Source organism: Clarias gariepinus, chromosome 13, assembly GCF_024256425.1.
Source record: "Clarias gariepinus isolate MV-2021 ecotype Netherlands chromosome 13, CGAR_prim_01v2, whole genome shotgun sequence".
Lineage (NCBI taxonomy): Eukaryota > Metazoa > Chordata > Actinopteri > Siluriformes > Clariidae > Clarias > Clarias gariepinus.
The window spans coordinates 6,399,274-6,422,631 of NC_071112.1; the positions used below are offsets into that span (position 1 = coordinate 6,399,274).

At 36.8% G+C, this 23,358-nt stretch overlaps 2 protein-coding genes across 2 annotated transcripts; both read left to right on the forward strand.

Annotated features, from left to right (window-relative positions):
- Window positions 1-6,381: 6,381 nt before the first annotated feature.
- On the forward strand, window positions 6,382-8,570 carry LOC128535730 (gastrula zinc finger protein XlCGF26.1-like). The gene is made up of 2 exons (XM_053509776.1): window positions 6,382-6,597; window positions 6,897-8,570. Exons 1-2 carry the CDS (start codon window positions 6,382-6,384, stop codon window positions 8,568-8,570), a joined length of 1,890 nt encoding a protein of 629 aa, XP_053365751.1.
- A 1,963-nt stretch (window positions 8,571-10,533) lies between these two features.
- On the forward strand, window positions 10,534-23,129 carry ube2d1a (ubiquitin-conjugating enzyme E2D 1a). Its single transcript, XM_053509884.1, has 7 exons — window positions 10,534-10,665; window positions 15,542-15,605; window positions 16,061-16,092; window positions 17,462-17,539; window positions 19,168-19,273; window positions 21,029-21,122; window positions 22,419-23,129. Exons 1-7 carry the CDS (start codon window positions 10,642-10,644, stop codon window positions 22,462-22,464), a joined length of 444 nt encoding a protein of 147 aa, XP_053365859.1. The 5' UTR covers window positions 10,534-10,641; the 3' UTR covers window positions 22,465-23,129.
- Window positions 23,130-23,358: the final 229 nt, after the last annotated feature.

A 23,358-nucleotide genomic window follows, 5' to 3' on the forward strand; every position in this document is an offset into this window, starting at 1 on the left:
TCTAGTGGATCAACTGATCAAAACACAAACAGCAACCTGGTTTCATTTAAATTTAATTTTCATTTGTGTGCTTTTTCTTTTTTTATTCTTTTTAAAAATATATTTTTTTAGAGTAAAATGTTGCTTTTCGTTATGTTGTTGTTTTGGTGCCATAAATAACAAACAGCAGGATTTGTAAAGATGGAACCTGGGCATGAAGTCACACCTAGCTCAAGCTGATTACCGCCAAAGCAGTAAACAAACATGTTTATGCAGTGTTGTAATTCTGTCTGATAGTGGATTAGCTCTAATGTATGCTTTCTGATTCAATTCAATTCAGTTCTACTTACGTGGCACTTTTAACAACGACACGAAGCAGCTTACGAACATCTGGATACCGATTTAGATTTATCCTGACTGTGCCAAGCCAGAGGCGATGGTGGTGAGGAAACACTTCCTAAATAACATAAGGAAAAACCCTATGGAACCCAACCAGATACAGGGATGAGTTATTACTCTTCCATAACTAAATACTATAGAGACAAGCCATGAACCTCACGGAGCAAAGAGAGAGAGTTGTACAATCTTTTGAAATTAACACATGATAATCCTCCTACTGTATGTCCATACATGGTATCCAACAGACTAAAGCTGATAGAGCTTGCATGTAAACAGAAGAAGTGGTAGTGCTTTTCATTCTCAGTCCTTAAGATAAGCATGGCCTGGGCATCCCAATGCTGCTGAGTCCACACTCTCAAGCCCAAACTGTGGTTGTTCTACAGTCATTGTGCTCCTGTAGAGGAAAACCTCGGTGGTAGTAAATTGTGTTTGTTAGATTTGGACATTTTTTTTTTTGGACATTTTTATTTTTATTCAACTGCATTCCTACACAAAAATTCCACAAATTCCATGTTTTCTTTATTGTACAGTTGTTTTGTAATTGTTCTATATTTTTCATATATTTTTCTTATATTGTATATTTTGTAATGTACAGTCATTTTATTCATCTTAGTTAAATTTACCTTCTATTTTCTTTTCATATTTATTTCATATTAATAGTCTTTTATTTTAAGGTCACGGCCAGTCGTCTAAGCATTTCACTGCATATCGTACTGTGTATGTGACAAAAATTTTTTAATTTGAACGTGGAAGCATAGTGCTGAACCGTCAACTTTGTGGAAGAAATGTGGTCGGGGGGAAACATGAGTGAAAAGTGCTTAAACACTTGGTGAAGCTACAAGGTAAAAAAAAATTGTTATAGACGATGAGTGAGTGTGATGTTTACTTTTATTCTTTTTGATGTCACATTTACAAGGATATCCAAAAAAGAACCATCAACTGGTGTATAAACAATAATTCAGATTTTTAAACTAAAGTGTAAATAATTGAATAAGTCAGTTGCTTAATCAGATCAGACCAGATTTAGTGATGACATCAAATGTTAGCAGTTTGTTTTGTCAAGAATCAAAGCCTGAGGTTTGCACCTTAGATGAGTGTGACATCACAGCCATAACATGCCTTTCTGGTCACGCTCTTGGCATAGTGTGTTCACGTGTACAGTATAAAGAACTTCCAGGTGTTAAACAGCGCCCTCTGGTGGCTAACAGGAGTAAAAACAGAATCATCAGGAACAACCAAGGCCAGAATGAAAACTGCTTTTCAGGACAAAACAGTTCCAGGACAAAACTCCTAAAATACGCCACTGCAGAGATAACAATCACCTCAAGACAGAATGAGGGAGGAGGAAGGACAGACACACGAACACTTTCTCACACAGACACGCATCTCCGAAACTACATACACTACAAAACTCAAAAAACCTCCTTTAACACCATTAGATCCAGCTGTTGTCAAACTGCAGATTCAGCTCATGATCATTAAATCAAGATTTTGAACAACAGTCGTCCGGTCTGATCGATTCAAACTAAATGGGACAATGAGTATCGTCAACCTGTTTCCTGTAGAAACACCATAAAAAGACCAGGTCGAGGCAGAGAAGTGAATTATTAATTGCATGATGGACAAACTCGAAATCATTACAATCCACACTGAAAGAAACTGACTGCGTCATTCTATATAACTGGTCCTTCTACAGTATATAAATTGCGTGCATTCCGGATTTTACAGCACTGCTCAACTGTGGATTGGGATTGGTCAGAAGGTGTTGCTTAATTTGCTATGTAAAGCAGTTCTGAGAGCAGTTCCAGCTGCAGGAGATGAGTGACATTTTACAACATGTAGGCCTATTATTCCCATTTACAGCATTTGGCAGACTCCCTTATCCAGAGTGATTTTCATTTATATTATTACAAAACCTTGTTATGATATAAATGTAAATCATATGAGCAGTTGAGGGTTAAGGGCCTTGCTCAAGGGCCCAACAGTGCTTAGGTTTAGGACCTGAACCTGGAACCTTCTGATCAGTAGTCTCACACCTTAACTGCGGCGCTACCCCTGGATCTATTGTTAAATAACATTTTGCTAACTGATGAATTAAAACAATAATACAATAATAAATTTACACTAACACTGAAAAGGCTTAAAAACAGAGTTTATAAGTTATATTAAATTACTAGATGTGCCCATGAGTTTGTTCACATAGAAGTTATTTCCACACTCATAACCTTTTTTAAACAATGTACAGTACAGTGCCATCTGATAAATTTTGATATGATCTAATGATTTTTTCAAGTTATATTTTTTTATAGGACCATTTTCTATTTAAATTTTAAATGAGCATATTTTCTCTTCCTGTGGGTCGATTGAGTTAAAACCAGTCTATATGTTTCCTCAAGCTCAACCAAATACACTATAAAAATTTGTTCAGACAGACAGACAGACAAAAAATGTTCTATCACTCATCCTACATCAAAATATCATCCAGGATATATTAGAAGAGTTTATTATAAGGCAGTTTATCTTGATATTAATATTATATGGCCATATCTCTCAGTCTTAATCACTGTTATTAAATCATTTGTTCTATTTTGTTATAATTTCTATAGTAACAGATAAAACACAGAGACTTGTGTAATACATTAATGAATAGGAAGTTCTCTTATAATTAAAAAGACAAAATATAATTTGTTACTTTAAAGCAGAAATAAATCCTTAGGAATTTCCACAATATTTATATTTATGGGATTTGGCTCCTTATCCAGTGCAACTTACATTTTTATCTTATTATTCAACTGAGCAGTTGAGGGTCTTGTTTAAGGGCCCAACAGGGGTAATTTGACAGCTATGGGGTTTAAACCTGGGACCTTCTCAATGCCTTAACCACTGAACCACCCTACCCATAAATCATAATTAAGTTAAGGAATCTAATTTGCTGTGGACCAGAATAAAAATGATCTAAAAACTGAGATGTTGAAACTCAATGTTTTGCTGGTGAAGTTAACATTTGAATGCAGTCAAGTATTTTATTATTTGTCTATTTTACTTGCATTAAATTACAGATTATCAACAGTATTAATCCAAGATTAACACTCTAAATAAAAAATATATATATCAGCATTACATACAGTATAAAGCACTATTTAATCCAGATTTGTAGTTTAGTTTTAATCTTCTTCCTCTGATACTTTGAACTTATGTTGTTGTTTTTTTTACATACTGACTGTATTTCAGTGAGAGATACATTTTGTTGAGATTAAAGGTTTTGAGAAAAGCCAGGGTGTTTTAATGCTAATTCTCCCTCAGAAGGGGTTTGGCTGAGGAGTAACACGATCACATTCAATCATTTGACTACCAAAATACAGCAGGGCCTGAACAAACAGAATGATTCCACATGCACAGGAAAAGGGCACTGACCAGTTCTCCAGCTATGCTATAGATCAGTGTACATCATCATCATCATCATCATCACTCCTGTCTCTCTGTCGAGCTATTCATGTCGCTCCTGAGCTGCCAGTGATCCAGACCCCCACTGTCGCTGTCCTCGGCTTGCTCATCAGGGACAGTCTCATCATCGTGATTCATACACATTCACATCTCATACAAACTTAAATAGTTCTTATGATTGTGTAAAGCTGCTTTGCGACAATGTCAATTGTTAAAAGCGCTATACAAATTAAATAAAATACAATTGAATTGAATCACTCTTTTTTAAGTGCTTCATCCTGCTCAAAGTTGTGGATGCACTGAACCAAAGTGGGAATACACACACACACACACCAACTGTGGAAGGAATTTATAATCAAAACTAATCCATCATTCACTGCTATGTATTTATTGGAGCTTAGACCCCGGCCATGGAGAACAACATGTCCTGCACATGGCTGGTGTTTTCCTTGCTTTAACACACCTGATGCAACTAATTAGTCAATTAACACCCCCTTCTGAAGTTCAAGTGTGTGCATGTGTTTGAGTGTGTAAGAGCACCAGAAACAGTTGTGTTCTTAATATAGTAGGAAAGCATTTATTTTTTTAATTCCCTTTATGAATTAACAGTGCAATGATATGTAGTGCAACATAACAGCATCATGTGTTGGTCATGATTTATTATTCTGCATTTCATTGTTCTCACCATCTGGTGACCCAGTGTTTGTGCTCGTGTTTAGGGTTGTTTTAGTTTGTATATAAGTGGAAGATTTCATACAATGAGCAGCAACGATCCACATCAGTTCCCAACAGGCTAACGGATGATATTGATGTCCTCAGGAGCAGGTAAGAAGGCAATAATCATGTCTCACATCATTCTAACAAACCTGATGTTTGGCAGGAGAGCCATGCGAAACCATCATATCTCTTTTTCTGACACAGGAAATCAAATATGGAAGACATCAGATCAGACTTATTTACAAATGGAGAACCTCGGAGACAAAGCAGCATTTTTCGGAATCTGTTTAAAGGTAAGATGTTGACGTCTGTTTATTTCCTGAAGCAGTCAGGAATTCTGTACACAACATTGACTCAGATTAAAATGGTAATTTTTTAAATGTAGTTTTCTCTTAGAAATAATGCTTTTTTCAAAAAAAAAAAAAAATATATATATATATCACATATTAGTTGTGATAGCATATGTATCTATGCAATTTCAGTGAATTGCATGTGAACCTGATTTTTTTTTTTAATTACATATAAGTTAAATTTTAAATACATATGTAATTTGAGTTTTTAAGAGAATCTACTGTATTTAAATTCAGTGGATTGCATAATTGTCTGTTAAATGCCATGTAAACTGGATTTTTGCCCCTTTGCCTTTGTGTTACATTAGATGTTTTTCTGCTGTTTATATTGTGGCGCAAACCAAACAAAACGGCTAAAAGATGGCTCCCTATAAATATAATGACTATTTATATTTTTTGTGAAATCTTAAATGTTACAATTTCTTTTGCATAGTGATTTTTCTTTTTTTTTTTTTTGTACTTCTGTTTCGTATAATGCATATGTTGACCCTGAATTTTGTTGGGTCTCCCCAATCTATAAAGCTCGATTTAACCTATACTTTATTCGTATGTTTTGTTCATACTTTTTATCATAAAGACCTTGAATCATTGTCTCATGTAACCAATAAATAAATATATATATATATATTTTTTTTTTATTTTTTTTTCATGTATGATAACTAATGTTTGACTGCACAGCATCTGCCAGCTTTAATGACTGATCTGGTTAGCACGTTCTTTTTGTTGCAGTTTAATATGTTTGGATTGCATTTTATTGCAGTTGGTAATGTTTATCATTTTTGTCCATTCTCCTTGTGTTCAGAGTTCAGGTTTGAAGCGGTACACTGCCCTCCTGCTCAGACACATCAAAAAAATTCCAGCAATGCTATTAACTCAAAACCATGCCAAGTTGAGAGCACACCAGAGCAGTCCACATTGTCCACATTGCACCACATCTCTGACCTGTCCTACCATGAACTTCAGTCTATTGAGGAGCACACTTTGAACCTGAAGGATAACCAATCTGAAAAGGAATCTGCCTCAATCCCTTCATCTACTGAGGACCAATCTCAAGATGTCCACACCTCAAATCTGTCTTACCATGAACAACTTGATGTGGATAATCACACCTCAGACTTGTCCACTACTAACCATCAATCTGGAGGGCAGCACACCTTAAATTTGTCCTTAACTACTCAACTATCCACCTCAATCCAATCATCTACTGAGCTCCAACCTCCAGATAACCACACCTCAAACCTTTCCTACCATATCCATCATTATGTGGAAGAGCACACTTCAAATCTATCCTTAACTAAGCAACAATCTGAAAAGGAATCCACTTCAATCCCATCATCTACTGAGTACCAATCTCAAGATGACCACCCCTCAAATCTGTCCTACCATGAACAACATTATTTGAAGGAGCAAACCTCAAGCCTGCTCTCAACTAACCATCAATTTGTAGATGACTACACCCCAAACTGGTCCTCGATTAACCATCAATGTGAAGATGACCACACCTCAAACCTGTCCTCAACTAACCATCAATCTAGAGAGGAACGTTCCTCAACTAACCATCAATCTAGAGAGGAACGTTCCTCAACTAACCATCAATCTAGAGAGGAACGTTCCTCAACTAACCATCAATCTAGAGAGGAACGTTCCTCAACTAACCATCAATCTAGAGAGGAACGTACCTCAACTAACCATCAATCTAGAGAGGAACGTACCTCAAACCTGTCCTCAACTAACAATAAACCTGGAGAGGACCACACTTTCAATCTTTCCTTTACTGACCTCAAATCAATGAAGGACCACACTTCAAACCTGTCTTTAACTAATCATCAATCTGATGAGAATTTTTCTTACAGTCTGTCCTTAACTAGTAACCAATATGGAGCGAAGCACGCCTCAAACTTTTCCTCTCCAAAATACTGTTCTGGACAGGTGCACACCTCAAACCTGTCCTGGCCCAAACACCAATTTCAAGAGAAATATACCTTCTGTGTGTCTTGTCCTGAAAAGCAATCTGAAGAAGACTACACTTCTGACCTTTCCCTGAATAAACATAAGTCTGAAAAGAACAAAGCCACAAAGCTGTCCTGTAATGAACATAAATCTGGAGAGAAACCCCATGCAAACTTGAACACCCAGGAGGATCTATTTCAAAATGACCACACCTTAAACCCGTCCTTTCCTAAACACCAATCTCGAGATGACGACATCTTAATGTTGTCTGCTCCTGAACACCAATCTGAGGAGGATCATGCATCAAATCTGCCATGTCCTAGACATCAATCAGAGCAGAACCTCCTACCACATTTAAAGTGTGACTACTCTGAAAAGACTTTCAGAAATCAGCGCTACCACAAAGTGCACACTGTCTACACAGAAGACGCTTTTAACTGCACATCATGTGGGAAGCTTTTCTCTGCGAAATGCAGCAAGATGGCCCACATAAGTTCTGAGCATGAATGTGGGAAAAGGTTCACAACAGCTAAAGCGAGAGCAGAGCATCAATCTAGTCCTGATGGAAACAAACAGTTGAACTGCCCAAGCTGTGACAAATCCTTCCAAGACAAGCGCGTGCTGAGTGCACACATCCTAACTGAACACCGGGGGATTCAACCCTTTGTTTGTGAGGTCTGCGGTAAAAGATTTAAGCTGAAGAGTGGACTTAGCTCCCATCAGCGGATTCACTCAGGAGAGCGGCCATATTGCTGCGAGGAATGCGGTAGGACCTTCATTACCAAGAGCACCTTAAACGTCCATTGGCGAGTTCACACGGGTGAGAAGGCGTATAGCTGTGAAACGTGTGGCAGGAAGTTTAGCCTAGCAGCTTGTCTGGCCAGACATCAGCAGAGCCACAGGGATTTTAAATCTTTCTCCTGTGACGTTTGCAAGAAGACTTTCGCCCAGGCCGACCACTTGCGCATTCATCAACGTGAACATGAGGGCAAGAAAACACATGCCTGTGATGCCTGCGGGAAAAGTTTCAATAAAATCTTGGCTCTCAGGTTGCATGAGAAGATTCACTTAAACAAGCGGCCGTTTCCGTGCTCCGTGTGCGGCAAGTCATTCGGCTCGGAAGCCTATCTAAGAAGGCATCAGCAGATCCATTTAGGAGTGAATTTGCACCGCTGTGACGAGTGCGGCAGGAGTTTCATCACAGCAAGCCATCTCCGCTCACACCTGCAGGTCCATCCACACTTGAGGTCCTTCACCTGCACAGAGTGCGGGCAGAACTGCAGCACCCTGGTCGATCTTGGGCGCCATCGACGAATTCATACGGAGAACGGCTTCTGCTGCGAGGTGTGTGAGAAGCAGTTTGCGACAAGGAAAAGCTTGTTCTCGCACCAGCGCACGCACAGCGGCGAGAAGCCGTACTCCTGCAGCGTCTGCGGGAAGAGTTTCGCGCACTTATCCAGTGTTCTCAGACATGCCGGTATACACACTGAAGAGAAACCCTTCAAATGTCAGGAGTGTGGGAAGTGCTTCCGTGTCGAGTTTAGTCTCCGAGCTCACACACAGACGCATTTAAAGAAGAAAGAGCACACGTGTCCTGAATGTGGAAGAAGTTTCTTAGGAATGAAAACTTTACTGAGACACAAGTGTGCAAAGAGGCAACGGGAGAAGAAGCCACAAAAAAGAAGTGCCAAAAGCAAGAAAGAACAAAATGTCTCTGTGGACAGGGTTTAAGACCTGTATTCCAGATATCAGCCTTGATATCAGACTTGATTTAAAGGAATAAATAATAATATTAATAATAATTTAATATATGTTCTGGTTATCACTTTTGCAATTTTGAAAAAAAATTCTATTCTGGATAGTGCAATTAAATACCTCATGTTACATTTACACCAGTTCACCAGCTTGTAAACCCTTCTATATTTTTTCAGTAATGTCAGTTTGAACCTTTGATAAAGATGCTCTGTACATGATGGAACAAACTGCCTAATGCTGAACTAATAGCTAAAGTGGGGGAAAAAAACTTGGAACACCGAACCTGGCTGATCGGTTGTTTTCCTCGGGTCTGTCTTTGTTTCCTCTGGGCTTCGAATAATTTTTCATGAAATTAACTATTTTCTTGAAGGGGAAATTTGTGTTTTATTTTGACAAACGCCAGCCTCAAAGTGCCCAATTTATCAATCTGGATATGAACAGATTTATACCTAAAATGTAATGCTGCAGAGTCGAATGCTGGAAAATTATGACAGATATATGCATTATGGGAAATTTATTAATGCATAGTTGAAAAGTTAGTATTCATGATTCAGTATTCATTAATAAATAACTTCAGATTATTATTATTTTTTTTTTTAAATAATTTTTCACCCATATTTGTATTATTATTTGTGTGTGTGTGTCACTCATTCATTCATCTTTTATACTGCTTAATCTGTTTGCAAGGGCCTGGAGCCTTTGGAGCCAAAGGAGACTTTGGCCATGAGGCAAAGTACACAATGGACAGGGTGCCAATCCATCGCAAGGCATAGACACGGCGGGCGATTCGGGAATGCTAATTATCGTAGGAGGAAACTGGCGTACCCAGAGGAAACCCACCAAGCATGGGGAGAACATGCAAACTCCATGCACACAAATCAAGGGCAGGAATTGAAATTGTAAATATTTAACCTAAAACTAACGTCAAAACACATGATTAAATGGGTTGCGTGGATTACTCCAGAAACTAAGACTATTATTAACTGTAATATAATAGTTATTTGGCCTATAAATGAATCCAAACATTTTCCATTTCTGTTGTTCAACCTTTAACCTCGTCATGTGCAGTTGACCTTTGATGGCATTTGTGTCCGTCACTACATGCAAATGAGTGTCAGAAACACAGCTTGCACTTTAAAGGGGATTGACATCTGTATGGTAATACAAAGAAGGCTATCTTTTCTGAAACATCTCTATAGCTGTGTAAAAAGTGTTGTTTGCTTTGCTTATGTACATATTTAAAGATAGCTATACCATGAGACTATGACAACCTTAATAAGGGTTGGGAAAATCCATCTATATTGATCAATATTTAATTAAATAATCTATTGATTAAATTAATGTTCCACATTTACATTCCATGATAAAAAAAAAAAAAATTAAAAGGTAGCATGAGATATACGCTATACCGCTTATGCGCTACAGGGTTAGGAGGGGGCCTAAAGCCTATTCCAGGAGACTTGGGGCAGTTAGGGTGCCAGTCCATTGCCTACTCTGCATGTCTTTGGATTGTGGGAGAAAACCAGAGTACCTGGAGGAAACCCACCAAGCACAGGAAGAACATGCACACTCCATGCACATTGACATTCAACAATTCCACAATTCATATTCAAGATATTTATATATTTCAAAATAATTTTTTTCTTTTTAATTTTTTCCCCTTTTTTATGCTTGTACTGACAGGTTGCAAAGTAGATGAATGTATTTAGATACAAGTTTAATTATTGGCTGTTTTATTGAGTTATTTCTTAGTTTATTTGCTAGACTGTTCCATCAGTTTGTGCATGTGGTGAATTGAGACCTTTATTTTGAAACCAATACATGTTCAAGTTCTTCGAAGCTGCTGGTTGGGTTCCAAAATCCGTACAAATCCTTATGTAAGTGCACTACACAGTGGTGTGGAACAATAGCGTGTTGCGTTCGCTTAGTGCCCTAGGTGTGCACTTCAGCACTGTTTGGGACGCGGCCCAGGACTGTTTCCTCCTTCACTGCGCGGTGCTGTAGAGGATCCAGAAACAGGGGAAGAGGTGCTGTGTCGGTGGATGTGATGGCTCTGAAAAGGATTCAGAAGGTAAATCAGTGTTCTCTGTACAGTTCGGATGATAAAACACTTATGACAGGTAATTAGGATGGGTTAGAGATTGGTCAGGTTGCCATGGTGCCGGCTGAAGGCTGTGTTTGTTAGCATTAGCTAACCTTACATCTCTGCTAGCGAGAACAAAGCCGGCTCAGTTTAACCTTATCTGTCAACAAAACATCAAAATACGCCTTTTACAGAAAGACATAAATATGTATTTTGTTGCAGTTTATTTTTTTGTGCAAGATTGTTTTTAATCACTCTCCTTAAATTACCTAGCTTTCAAGGTTAAAAGGTAAAATTATTTAAATTATGTCTAAATCTTCTTTTCTTTAAACTTAATTAATCAAATTACAATCCTGTAAAAAGTGAACATTCTTAACGTATGTACTTTCACGCCAAAATTGTGTATTATAAAAAATACAATATATTTTAATATAATATTTAGTAATTGTTAATTGTTTTGTAATTGGTGGGCGATGTCACGAAATATCGCGATACTTGAGGATACCGTGAGATATCGCGTATTTCGTGTGTCTAAGCTTTCTCTGTAGTTAGTGAATCAATACTAGAGATGAGGGAAAATATTGATTGAGTTATGATTCTTTTCTGTGCTGAATCGCCACACTGACTCTAAAATCAATTTCTTACATTTATAATAGAGATACACTGCCAGTGAGCAGAATTGTCTGTCTTTATTTACAACTTGATCAGACATAACTGATCACATGACTGATTTTGTGATGAGTGCACAAATTTATGAAACACAGTTTATACCGTTGCATTATCAAACGTTTTGTGCATCGATAGTTCAGTAGTAGGTTTCTCGTTTGTTTTAATTCCCACCCACTGGATGCAGTGCATCCTAAGCCATATATATAAAAAAAACACAGTTTCTTTATAACAGGTACACTCTAAACTATTCCCATCTCGTGTGGTAGGAGTGAAGTATTTGCTTAGTTTGTTTTGAATTAAATAATTGTGGTGAATGACAGCTACAGTATATAGGCTGCGTCAGGATCTGCATGTAGCACAGAGCCGTGAATACCCTCGAGTTAGGTAGGAAACTTTTAAGTTAACTTTTTTTTTTTACGGTTAAAGGTCTTAAAATTGTTTGAATCTGATCATATGTCCGATTTACCAACTCTGGACTATTATTATTATCATAATCAACCTGCTCGGGTCCTGAAGGATAAAAACTGTAATAATTATTATTGTATATAATAATAATTTAAATTAAAAAAATATTATTAAAAAGTAGCTTTGCTTGTTATATTAATAAAAGTGGTGTCAAAACCAGGGCCCGTATTCACAAAGCTTCTTAAGCCTAAAAGTTGCTCCTAGTGATGAAACTTTAAGAAAATTCTAACATTTTCTTAGAATTTCCCCTTAAACTAAATCTTAGTACAGATAAAAATGATTCACGAAACATCTTAGCCCTAAAAACAGCTCCTAAGGCAAAAATTGTTAAGAGTTAATAGGAGGCCTTTTAAGAGGCTTAAGAGTTTCTATAGCAGAGGATAAAATGGCGGAAAGAAGAAATATTCTCTGAAGACTGAACGTAAAGCTAAAAGTAACCACTGCTCTTTCATCCAATTTGGTTTTCTTGTTGTACTACTTTCCGTCTTTCTTGGACTTTTGACTACATAAAATTCAAAAATGCAACTTAACCAGGCTGTCCTGCAATCATGTAAATTGGTGAAAGATACTTTCCTTATTCAGAGGTGCTTTGAGAAGTGTCCTAAATCACTTTTCTTCTAGGACTTCCAGGTAGGACTTTTTAAGCTAAGATAGGAGCTATCTGAGAGAATTCTAAGAACCTTTGTGAATAGGGCCCAGGACTTTTGGTTGTAAAGAATAACAGAACACAGTTATGAGAGTACAACCTCCCTTTATTTCTCTATATAATCCTCTGCTACACTAATGCACTTATCCCAGTGTTTCACTAGTGCTTGGATACCATCAAGGTAGAAAATTTTCTTAGTACACCGGAGACCATGATCGAATTAACTGCTTCACGTCTGAAACTCTGGCCTCCCAGGGACTCCATTAATGGCCCGTATATGTAGACATGGTTTGCAGCAAGGTCAGGAATGTACGGGGGACGTGCAAGTGTGGTGGTAAATAATTGCCTCCTACAGAACCCTATAGACAGTCGATTTTCAAGGACCAGGCGTTCCATTCGCTGAATGTTCACCGTAACTGCAGTGGGCTCAGAGCACAACGGCTTTCTAAAAAAACTTTTGCACCATTCAGATGGCTTTCTTCAGCTAAGAGTCTCATCAGCGCACCGCATAAGGTTTCTGTAAATGTCAACTGCTTTTATGCCCTCGTTCACGAGAAATTTTATCATGTGTGTCAGTTTGTCTTGAATTGAATATTATATTCAATCATAATATTTGATTATGAATATTTTTGATGCCGTATAATATCAATAACAATGCTGAGGGGGATGTAAATTATATATAAATGTATACTTTATTATTATTATTATTTTAATGGATAACACTTTGTAAAGACTGGGGAGATTACAGAACCGAATTACATGTGTGGTGAATTTGAGTATGCTCTCACCCCTTGACAGATTTTGTGCTCCACAGGGCGTCACGGAAGCACCATTTGATGGCTGCTGTCCACCAGGATCTGTGGTCAGGGTTAGAGATTTTGTCCAAATACATTTATTTTTCTTTGTCCTTCTGCTGGAAACATCGGTACACACAAGACTTTTTTTCAGCATTTAAGTTTTTGTAAGGGATCAAGCTAGAGATAGGATTAAATGAAATGAAAACAGCCGTGGATCAAGGCCAAGCTGTGACGCCAACTTCCAACACTCTATAGAAGCACACTGTAGTATGACACGAAACTCACAGATTAATGACGTACACAGAGGATTTTCATTATATAATCTAAAATGGTCAAGAAATACTCTGTTGGAGAATTCAGTCCAGATTTTAAAGCGCGACGAGCCGTATTTCTAAAAAAACTTCTGAAATCACAGCATCTAAAACCAGCTATAATGAGTCCTTTACATCATAGGATTATAAACTCTCAGAAAAGTCATGTTTAAACTAAAAACAGCATATAGTTATAAAGTTTAGTGTTTGTGACCCGCACCTACAGTTTAGAAGTTATACATATGTAAAAAAAAAAAATGTTTTCCATGTACTCCAAACTAATTTCTTAAGTTTATTCTAAGATTTTTATTTGAAGAATTATTTTACCCTTTGATTTGCAATATTTAAGTCAACACAATGATAGCCCACACGCACAAATTGTTTTCTATTTTATGCCTAGGCAATATAGAATAAGTGTGTTAATATAAACCCCTTTTACATAAATACTGTCCAATCAAAAATTAAACATACACAATACACTTCTTTGGTGTATTTATTGACAGGATGCTAAAATAAAATGGATCTGACATAGACGTACTATGTGTGGAATAAATTCTGTTGATAAATTTGTGAAATCTATCATTCTATCCATCAAGTAATAAGCAACAGAACTGTATTCTACCATTTACCCCCCAGTTTAGGCGTATTCCTGGCATTTTTTTTCCCCTCACGAAGCTGTCTTCATTTACTGTAATCGGTGCACTGTTTACAAGCCGATGTAATTACATGGTTAAGTTGTGTCTGTAGCCGTGACGGGAATTGTCACATCACTGACAAATCCAGTATTGTTTTTTTTCCCAGCCAGAACATAAACACTGGCATGAACTCTGATTGAAAATATGTCTTATTCAGCAATATAAAGATGAAGGCTGTGTTAGCTCCTGACTGGGTGATGTGGGGGAAAAATGGTCCTTATTTCTTCATTAATTTATATATTTATTTATTTATATTTAAGCTTCAAGTAAAAAGTTTACTAAGAGAAAATAATAAACAGTCTGAAACTTCGGACGAATTTGCGGCAAAATTAGGTTTGTTTCTTTAATATACTGTACCTATGACAACCGAATTTGAAATGTTAAGTTATTATTATTATTAGGATTTTATTTCAGTTCACTACATGTCACTCAACCTACATTAGCTAATAAAGATGTGAATCACCAGGGACCAGGTGATAACAATACGTTTAATATCTATATTGCAATTCTTTAAGCATCACGATTGTATAAATACCCCAATCTATACTTATAATAAAATTGTAAAGTTGGCGTGTTTTTAAACATAACATTTGCAAAAAAAAAATTTGGGGGGAAACGTAAGCTGAGTAATCAAACACATCTAGGTGGTTTGTTTGTGCACACATCACATAAAAAGTACGTTTGTAATGGGGTTTTCACAGATGTATTTGGCCGAGCTTGGGGGAACATATATAGGCTACTTCATCGAAATTGCTCCAAGCCATTTCCACGTGTTTGGGCCATTAAAGAGGAACTCCAGGGTTTCGCACAATTCAATCATGGCTCTGGTATACTTTCAAGCCTGATGGTATCCAAGCACTAGTGAGACGCTGGGATAAGTGCATTAGTGTAGCAGGGGATTATATAGAGAAATAAAGGGAGTTCATACTCTCTTAACTGTGTTCTGTTATTCTGCACAATAAAAAGTCCCACTTTGACTTAAACATCACTTGTATTTCAGCAAAACTTTGGAGGTGATTTGGGTCAGAACTGAACAGAACTATTTAAAAAAAAAAAAAAGGTTATGGTTGTAAACACAGGAAGCTAAACTGGTTGTAAGGATTGTGAGGCTGTCACACTGCAACAAGTTTGCTGGAGAAATAACTTCAGCATGACTTCATACTAACGGAGGAGTCTTACAATTAATGATATTTTCCATGGAATATTCCATTACAGTATGCAAAAACATTTTTAAATGCGCTGTGTATAGTCTCTTTCTCTCTCTCTCTGTGTTTTATTTAGGAATTACAGGACTTGCAGCGAGACCCTCCTTCACAATGCTCAGCAGGACCGATGGGAGAGGACTGTGAGTATTGATTAACCTCTACTAATCTTAACATAAAAGGGATGGTTTACACGAGAGCTGCATTTTAAACACACATTAAGGGGCAGGCTGTTGCAAGAAAATACTCTAAGACGGAATGGTGTGATGCAATAGGACATGAAGTAACCCCACTCTGACATGAAGTTTTTCCTAAAACATTGACTCTCAAACTCTTTCATTCCTATTATACTGTGGCCGATTACGTTTCGTACTTATTCGTTTATAGTTAGGTTTAACATCACAGAGCGATGAGTGAACATGTCTCCGTAAAAAACAACAATTACATACTCACTCATTGTCTATACTGCCTATCCTGTACAGGGTCTTAACCCAGGGGATACCAAGTCGTTCACAAAGCTTGCCATCAGATCTTTTGTTATAGAAAAGATTATAAGTGTTTAATTGTGCTAATTCTTTCTTTTTCTTTCTATCTATAGTGTTTCACTGGCAGGCTACAATAATGGGACCAGTAAGAACACACATTCATTTTTTCTCTGTGTTTTGTCCCATGATGATTGTTTCATTTCCAAAAGGTCTCATTTCATATTTTACTCAACATAACACTTTGGAATTTAACACCCGTAACAGAAAACCATTTCCATCATGGCCGTCAGTGTGGGTCATGAGAGAGTAATGGCGGAAATGTACTCGCTGCTATGCCATGTGTTCGTCTGGTCAACCTGCGTATCTGTTGACATACTTGTATACAATATGTGCCGCACATGTTACTGGAGAATTCAATCAGAAAGTTTAAACAAACACGGCGACACTTGAGAAGCTTAGTTTCCATGATGACACACTGTTATGACATGCAGGTTTGTGACTGTGCAGCAGTAAAGATGCGTCATACAGGTGAAGATAATTGTGGACCTGTTCAAAAACATCTCCTTTAAACTTTCCATGATTTTGACCTACTTACACTGCTCCTAGCATTTACATGACTATTGCGTCTTGCGGGCACATGTAGGCACTCACATCTCGTTAATTTCTGGAGACGTGCATAAGCTACACGCCAAGCGAACGCAGGATTTGTACGTTGTGGTGTATGTGACGAAGATCTTGGTTCTGAATTATGTAATTTCCGACTTCAACGTGTTTGACAGACAGAGCGAAAAATCTCGTGTTTTGTTAGCAACATGCTAGGCAGTTAATTCAGATGAAACAGTTAACTGTATAGTCAGTGTTTTAGATATAACAAACGAATACCTAATCAGAGAGTCGGCAGTTGCTGTGGCAATCGAGCTAAACCACATCCCCTCCACTCACATGCACTCACTGGACTGAACAGCATGGGCAAAGAATGAGCTGTTTTTTTACCATTTTGAACAGGAGATGTGTTGAACCCCTACTTCATAATTTGTACAATAATTGTCTCTAGTTATTAATTTATGACTCTTTGTGTACTCATCCAGTTTACATTCAACTGAATGTAACTCGGGCCTGTTTGGATTCAGCACGAGAGAATTTTAATAAATTAATACTGAAGGAAGTTACATTAGGAACAACCCAAACTTTTTTTTTTTTTTTTTTGGTCTTGTTTTAAATGACCACCATTCCATCAAGCTAACCTGTTAACCTTTTAGTTTTACTCGAATTCAGCAATATTTTTATTTCAGTGAAAATTAAGACTTGAACAGTTGGAGTAATGTATTTAAATCGAATTACATTACAACATTACACTTAAAAAATAACATTAATTATCTCTTAACAACTCACACCTTTTATTTAATTTATTCAGATGTCTAAGAAATAAATTTGTAGCACTTGTGCATAAGCTTCTAGAAGTATTCCCTAACAGTTCCCTAAACCGTCCATCATTCGTGTTTCTTCTCTTTCAGGGTGACAGTCCATATCAGGGCGGGGTTTTCTTCCTGACTATTCACTTCCCGACAGACTACCCCTTTAAACCACCGAAGGTGAGTCCAAGTGGCAGATTAGCTAAACGTGCAAGTGTGTGTGTGTGTGTGCGAGTTATGTAAATGACATATTTTTCACATCCTTGCAAGTTTCTTCATGCTTTTGTTCCAAATACCCCCGTTTCAGTTTTTATAATTTTTCTAAATTGTTTTGTCTTTATTATTTTTTTCCTCACTGGAGATATAAGGCTGTTATAGATAAGTTAGGGTGGTTTATAGCTGCTGGTTTAGCGTAGTGCAAACTGATTATTATATATCATTAAGCTAAAAAAAAAGAAAAAAAAACTCACTTAAATTAGACTAAAGTTTGTGAACTTCCAGTTTCTTGAAACCTTTTAAACATAGGGTTATAAATGTGATCCATTAATTTAAGAAGTTGAATTTTTTGCGACTTAAGAACTCTGAACAGATGAGATGTCTTTAGAGAGAGTTTTTTTTTAATCTGTTTTTCTGTTTCCTCAGAGACACCCAATAAAGCTAGACAACACCTCTTTTTTTTTTTTTTTTTCCCCAAACTGCTCCCTACATTTGATTAGTGTCCCTGTGTTTGATAGCTAACAGAAAGCATGTCATCCCTCTATCTGGACAGAACTGCCTTTTTTACTCTCTTGCATATCTACATACAGTACATGAGCTCACAGATGCATCTGATTGGCTGATGCTGTTGGGATAGACACTCAGAGAGCACAGGTTGCTTTGCTTTGTTTAACTTCCCAGCGCTTTTGTTCAGGAGTTCAGATGTTTTTAGCTTAAGAAAAACACACATGTCCCCGTCTGAACATTTTTAAGACAACCTCTTGTTCCTTTAAATAAACAACCGTGAAGGGAGGAATAAAATTGACATGCTTACAGTATGTACTTTATGAAAATATTTTAATAAGAATCACATTTTCATAATAATTTTATTTTAATAAGAATCACATTTTCATTTGTAATTTTTTTTTGTTGTATAATAAATAAATTAATAGCAAGCTGAAACAAAGCAAATCCACATGCAATATTTTCTTTATCCTAATTTTATTTATTTATTATTATTATTATTTTTTTTTTATATTTTGCTTTTCGAACGCTTTGTGAATACGTTGCTCTGTGCACATTTGGCTGCCAGTTGGTGACGGGTGTAAATCCTTGCCGGTACTGTAGATGTGGGATGTGACGCTGTGTGTGTGTGTATGACTCACTCTCATAAACAAAAGGATTATATAAAGATAAAAGCACATTTGCCATATTGGATCACTTACTTCACCACACAATCTTTTTTTTTTTTTTTTTTTTTTTGGGGGGTATCACTAAATGTGAGCATGACATACATTTGAAGCACTGTTAGTGAAAATATTGTTCCTGTTTAATTCTGTTATTTGCCTCAGTGCATACTTATTCTGCTATTTCATTAAAGCATTTACATACAAATGATATCACTGATCTTCTTACATTTTTGCGCAATGCTAAACTATTTCCTGTAGCAGCAGCTTTACCCATCAAGCTGCAAATATGTCCCGCCTTATTTCATTCAGTCATACTGGGAAAATACATTTCAAAATGTTTCCCAGAATTTGTCATTAGACACGTCAGCCAAGATTCTCGATAAGATTCAAATATGAGGATTTTTTTTTTCTCTTCTTCCCCAGGTTGCCTTCACAACAAAAATCTACCATCCAAACATCAACAGTAACGGCAGCATCTGCCTGGACATCCTGCGCTCTCAGTGGAGTCCCGCACTCACAGTGTCGAAAGGTACCGACTGTAACCTGACACACTCTAGAACACTACCTTGGGGATATTTTTTGTGTGTTTTTAATTTCATTATTTATTGCTTTGTATATTTTATTTTGCATAATAAGCATTTAAGTAGCTCAGAAATAAAACATGCATACGTAAATAAATCAATGAAATGAACCAAAGCCTTATCACACACAGACAGCTCTATATATATATATATATATATATATATATATATATATATATATATATAGATGTATATGTATGTTAATAATACATGTGATGTGTTTTTGTGTTCTAATCAGTATTTGTGGATTAATTAAAAAAAAAATAATAAAAAAATAAATAATAAATAATGAAAGATAATTAATTGTTCACCTCATTTAGATTTATGTGTGATTCTCAGGGCCTCCAATATTTAACTGGATTGCAAACAGATTTTTTAATTAATTGTTAGTAAGAGCATTTTCTCCCTTATTATCCAGTATGTCTTATAGCAGGAACATCTATCAGTATTTTTATAGGCATGGATGTAAGTCAGAATAACTTCCTGCCTTTCTCCCCCTTCCTTCACTGTTAAGTCGCTCCGTGCTCCAAGCTATCGTTTAACGCAACAACGTTGGTGTCTAATGTGACCTGTACCACATGCTGGGTAATAATACCGCACTATGCCGTTCCATAGGGTTAGGGTGGGTGAACTGAGTGTTAGGCGCACGCCCTGCGCATTTACATCACTCAGCCAACACAGTGCTCTGCTCAGCCCTTTACTTAATTCCCTGCCATTTCTCACTGAATAACAAAAAAAAACGCTGCCCTGGGATTTGCTCCAGTGTCAAAGCTCTGGTGACCAAATATAATGCAAATGGCAGGACTTGTAGAGAGAAAACATTTATTCTTAAAATATCTACTCTAAGATATCTGTATTCTGATCTACTCTAGATGTCAGTGGCCTGATCTACTCTAGATAAGATATCAGTGATCTGATCTTTTCTATATGAGATATCTAGTCTATATGAGATATCTTTAATCTGATCTACTCTAGATGTCAGTGGTCTGATCTAACCTAAATAAGATATCAGCGGTCTGATCTTTTCTATAAGAGATAGCTGTGGTCTGATCTGTTCTAGATATCAGTGGTCTAATTTACTCCAGATGAGAGATCAGTTATCTAATCTGCTTTAGATGTCAGTAGACTGATCTCTAGATAATATATCAGATCTACTCTATATAAGATATCTGCCGTCTGATCACCTGTAGATATCAGCAATCTGATCTACTCTATATATGATATCTGCCGATTTATCTACTCTATATAAAATATCTGCTGTCTGATCCGATATCTACGGTCTGATCTTCTCTACATAGGATATTAATAGTCTGATCTTCTCTATACAAGATATTAGAATGTTACCTGTTACCTCTTTACTGTCCCGCACACATCCCACATCTCAATACGTCTGACCCCTGCTCTGGGCTTTTTCACACCGATCTCACCTTGTCCCTTTCACTCCTTCTGCTCTCGAATTAAAGGCACAGTTTGACATTTCTAGGTTTATGGGTCTCACCAAACAAAAAGAGCTGTGTCAAAAGCTGTCTTTGTTTTTTTTGTACAGGTAATCAGGATACGTGCTTGGGTACAAAAATAAATAAAACATCTGTTTTATGCTATAATGCTGGTGGAAAAATATAGTTAGGTTTGGTTTATACATCCACTGCGTACACTAGTATTTAATTTAAACAAATAATGATCTCATGTAAACTGTCTTTCAGTGTTGTTATCCATATGCTCGCTGCTGTGTGATCCGAACCCCGATGACCCTTTAGTTCCGGACATCGCACACATCTACAAATCTGATAAAGACAAGTATGTGTGCTTTGCATTTTAACTTCTGATTCGTTTCACATCAAATTACACCATTTGGTTTTCTGTTGTTGTAAGTAATGTTTAATTTATGTTATTGTTATGCGTATGAACATTGCAGCAGGTTATTATTATTATTGTATCCACTTGATTTAAAACGTTCTTAAAAAACACACACCAAACTTGACAGTTACAGAGAAATCCGAGCACTTTTCGTTGTAAGTGAATGGAGCACTTTCCTGGCATTTGGGAAATCCTCTCTCTTAGAGCTGCACAGGGAATGGCTACCATGGCAACCCAGCTCAGCCACGCCCCCTCCACTCACACACACTCAACATATGCTTAAATCTGATGAACCCTATGGGCTAGAAATGAGATGTTTCCACTGTTTTGCAAAGGGAAAGCAATACACCATCTGTCAGCCTCTTTCTCCAGAAATTATCTCTAGTTGTGGATATTGTATTATTACAGTGGAACCTCTGCCTACAAATTTTCGCCATACGAGCAAACAAACCGAACCGAACGATAGCTATGTTGCATTTACAATCTGCGAGCCGTTCAAAACTTGTTTGCATCAGTGGAAAGCCAAGCGAAGTAAGTTTGTGAATTTTACGAAAAAACTGAAAAAAAGTCACCCACGATACTAACGTTGCCTTTGGCTAACATTGGTAATATTTTTGGGTGTCTGGAACGAATCTGCATTTACATTATTGGTTATGGGAAAATTCATATTTCTGCCTTAAGAACCCGCCTCCAGAATGAATTTAATTCAAATACCGAGCATCTATAGCATCACATTTAGAAATCTGTATTCCACATTAACTTATTAATGTTGAAATATTTTATTTAATAAATAACAGCTTTTTATCTGTTTTGTATACAAGTCTGACATTTTAAAAATTCCTCAAAACAAGTTTGTTCCTGTTAAGTTCTAGTAGCTACAGCACACCCACCATGTATTGTAAAGCTGACACCTTTTCCATAAGTAAAGAATAAACAGTTCAGAGAAGATGTAGATCACATGGGTCCGTGTAGATCACATGGATTGTCCAATTGTGAACTATTTAAATAATAATAATATCATCAGAGCTGCAGTTAGGGAATATGGATCAACCATTTATAGTGTATCAGTAGTGTTAGTAGCAGTGTTGTGAAAACCTAAATATGCATGTAAAGATTTTTAATGATTATTCAGGGATTATTTTAGTCTGGATTTATAGGATCTGATTTTAAATTTAGGTTTAATCTCCATCTCTCTTTGTCTCTCTCTCTCTCTGTATCTCTCTGTCTTTATCTCAGATACAACAGAATGGCCCGAGAGTGGACTCAGAAATACGCCATGTAACTTCCTCTGATTGCGGCAGCAGGACTCTGAACGTTGCACATGGATGACTAACGGGGATGTACTGTACCACATTTTTATCAAAAACTGGTGGACTGTTTTTTGGTTCTTGACCTCCCCCTCCCCCCTCCCCCCTTTTATTTTTCTTTACAGAGGAAAGCTTGTAGCTGAGACCGAAACCACGTTACGCAGCTGAGCCGTTCACTTTTCCGTTTACAGAAACATGATGGAACAGCGAAACGCTATCAGGCTACTGCTGACGAGAGTCTCAGAGTAGCCAAAATTATTAAAAAAAAGAGAGATAAAAAATTAGCATTTGTTACTGGTACACTTTTTTTTTTTTTCATCTTTTAGATATTTTATTATATCGTGTTAACCAGTTCTGGAGCTGTTTTTATTTTTGAATTAAGAACATGATTTTTTTTTTTCTTTTCTTTTTTGGATGCTGTGTGTGAACTAACAAGCAGGTTTTGTTCTTTTAGATTGTTATTAAAGGTTGACTGTGTTAGGGGTATGATGGTATACTGTGATGAAGGAATCTGGAATAATTATTATTGTTAATGTTAAACTCTACTGGTATACATGACCCCGAGAAAAATAAAACCGTGTTGTAAAGCCAGGTTGCCTTTTGAAAAAAAGGTGAAAATAAAAAGAAAGCTGTATTTCTACCTTGTTTTGATAATTGTCCAGTTTTCTCCAAATATCAAACAATTTTAAAATTGTACTTTCCCAGAATGTTTATGATGCGCTTGAGCCTTGTTTTAGGGTCTAATGCTTTTGCAATAGAGCTACACGACTATCTTACTTAATGTCTCGGGTTGATATCCAAGCAATGTGTTATTTCCCCTTCAGGATGCTCTCGTTGGGGGTCAGCACATCGGATCATCCATTTCACAC

What these genes read in the sequence shown, in the direction of transcription:
- LOC128535730 (XM_053509776.1), top strand. Translation starts at nt 6,382, where the DNA reads ATGACCACACCTCAAACCTGTCCTCAACTAACCATCAATCTAGAGAGG. An exon ending in CCATCAATCTAGAGAGGAAC is followed by an intron (nt 6,598 to 6,896) that starts GTACCTCAAACC and finishes TGTCCTGAAAAG; the next exon opens with CAATCTGAAGAAGACTACAC.
- ube2d1a (XM_053509884.1), top strand. Translation starts at nt 10,642, where the DNA reads ATGGCTCTGAAAAGGATTCAGAAG. An exon ending in AGGCTACAATAATGGGACCA is followed by an intron (nt 16,093 to 17,461) that starts GTAAGAACACAC and finishes CTTCTCTTTCAG; the next exon opens with GGTGACAGTCCATATCAGGG. An exon ending in TACAAATCTGATAAAGACAA is followed by an intron (nt 21,123 to 22,418) that starts GTATGTGTGCTT and finishes TCTTTATCTCAG; the next exon opens with ATACAACAGAATGGCCCGAG.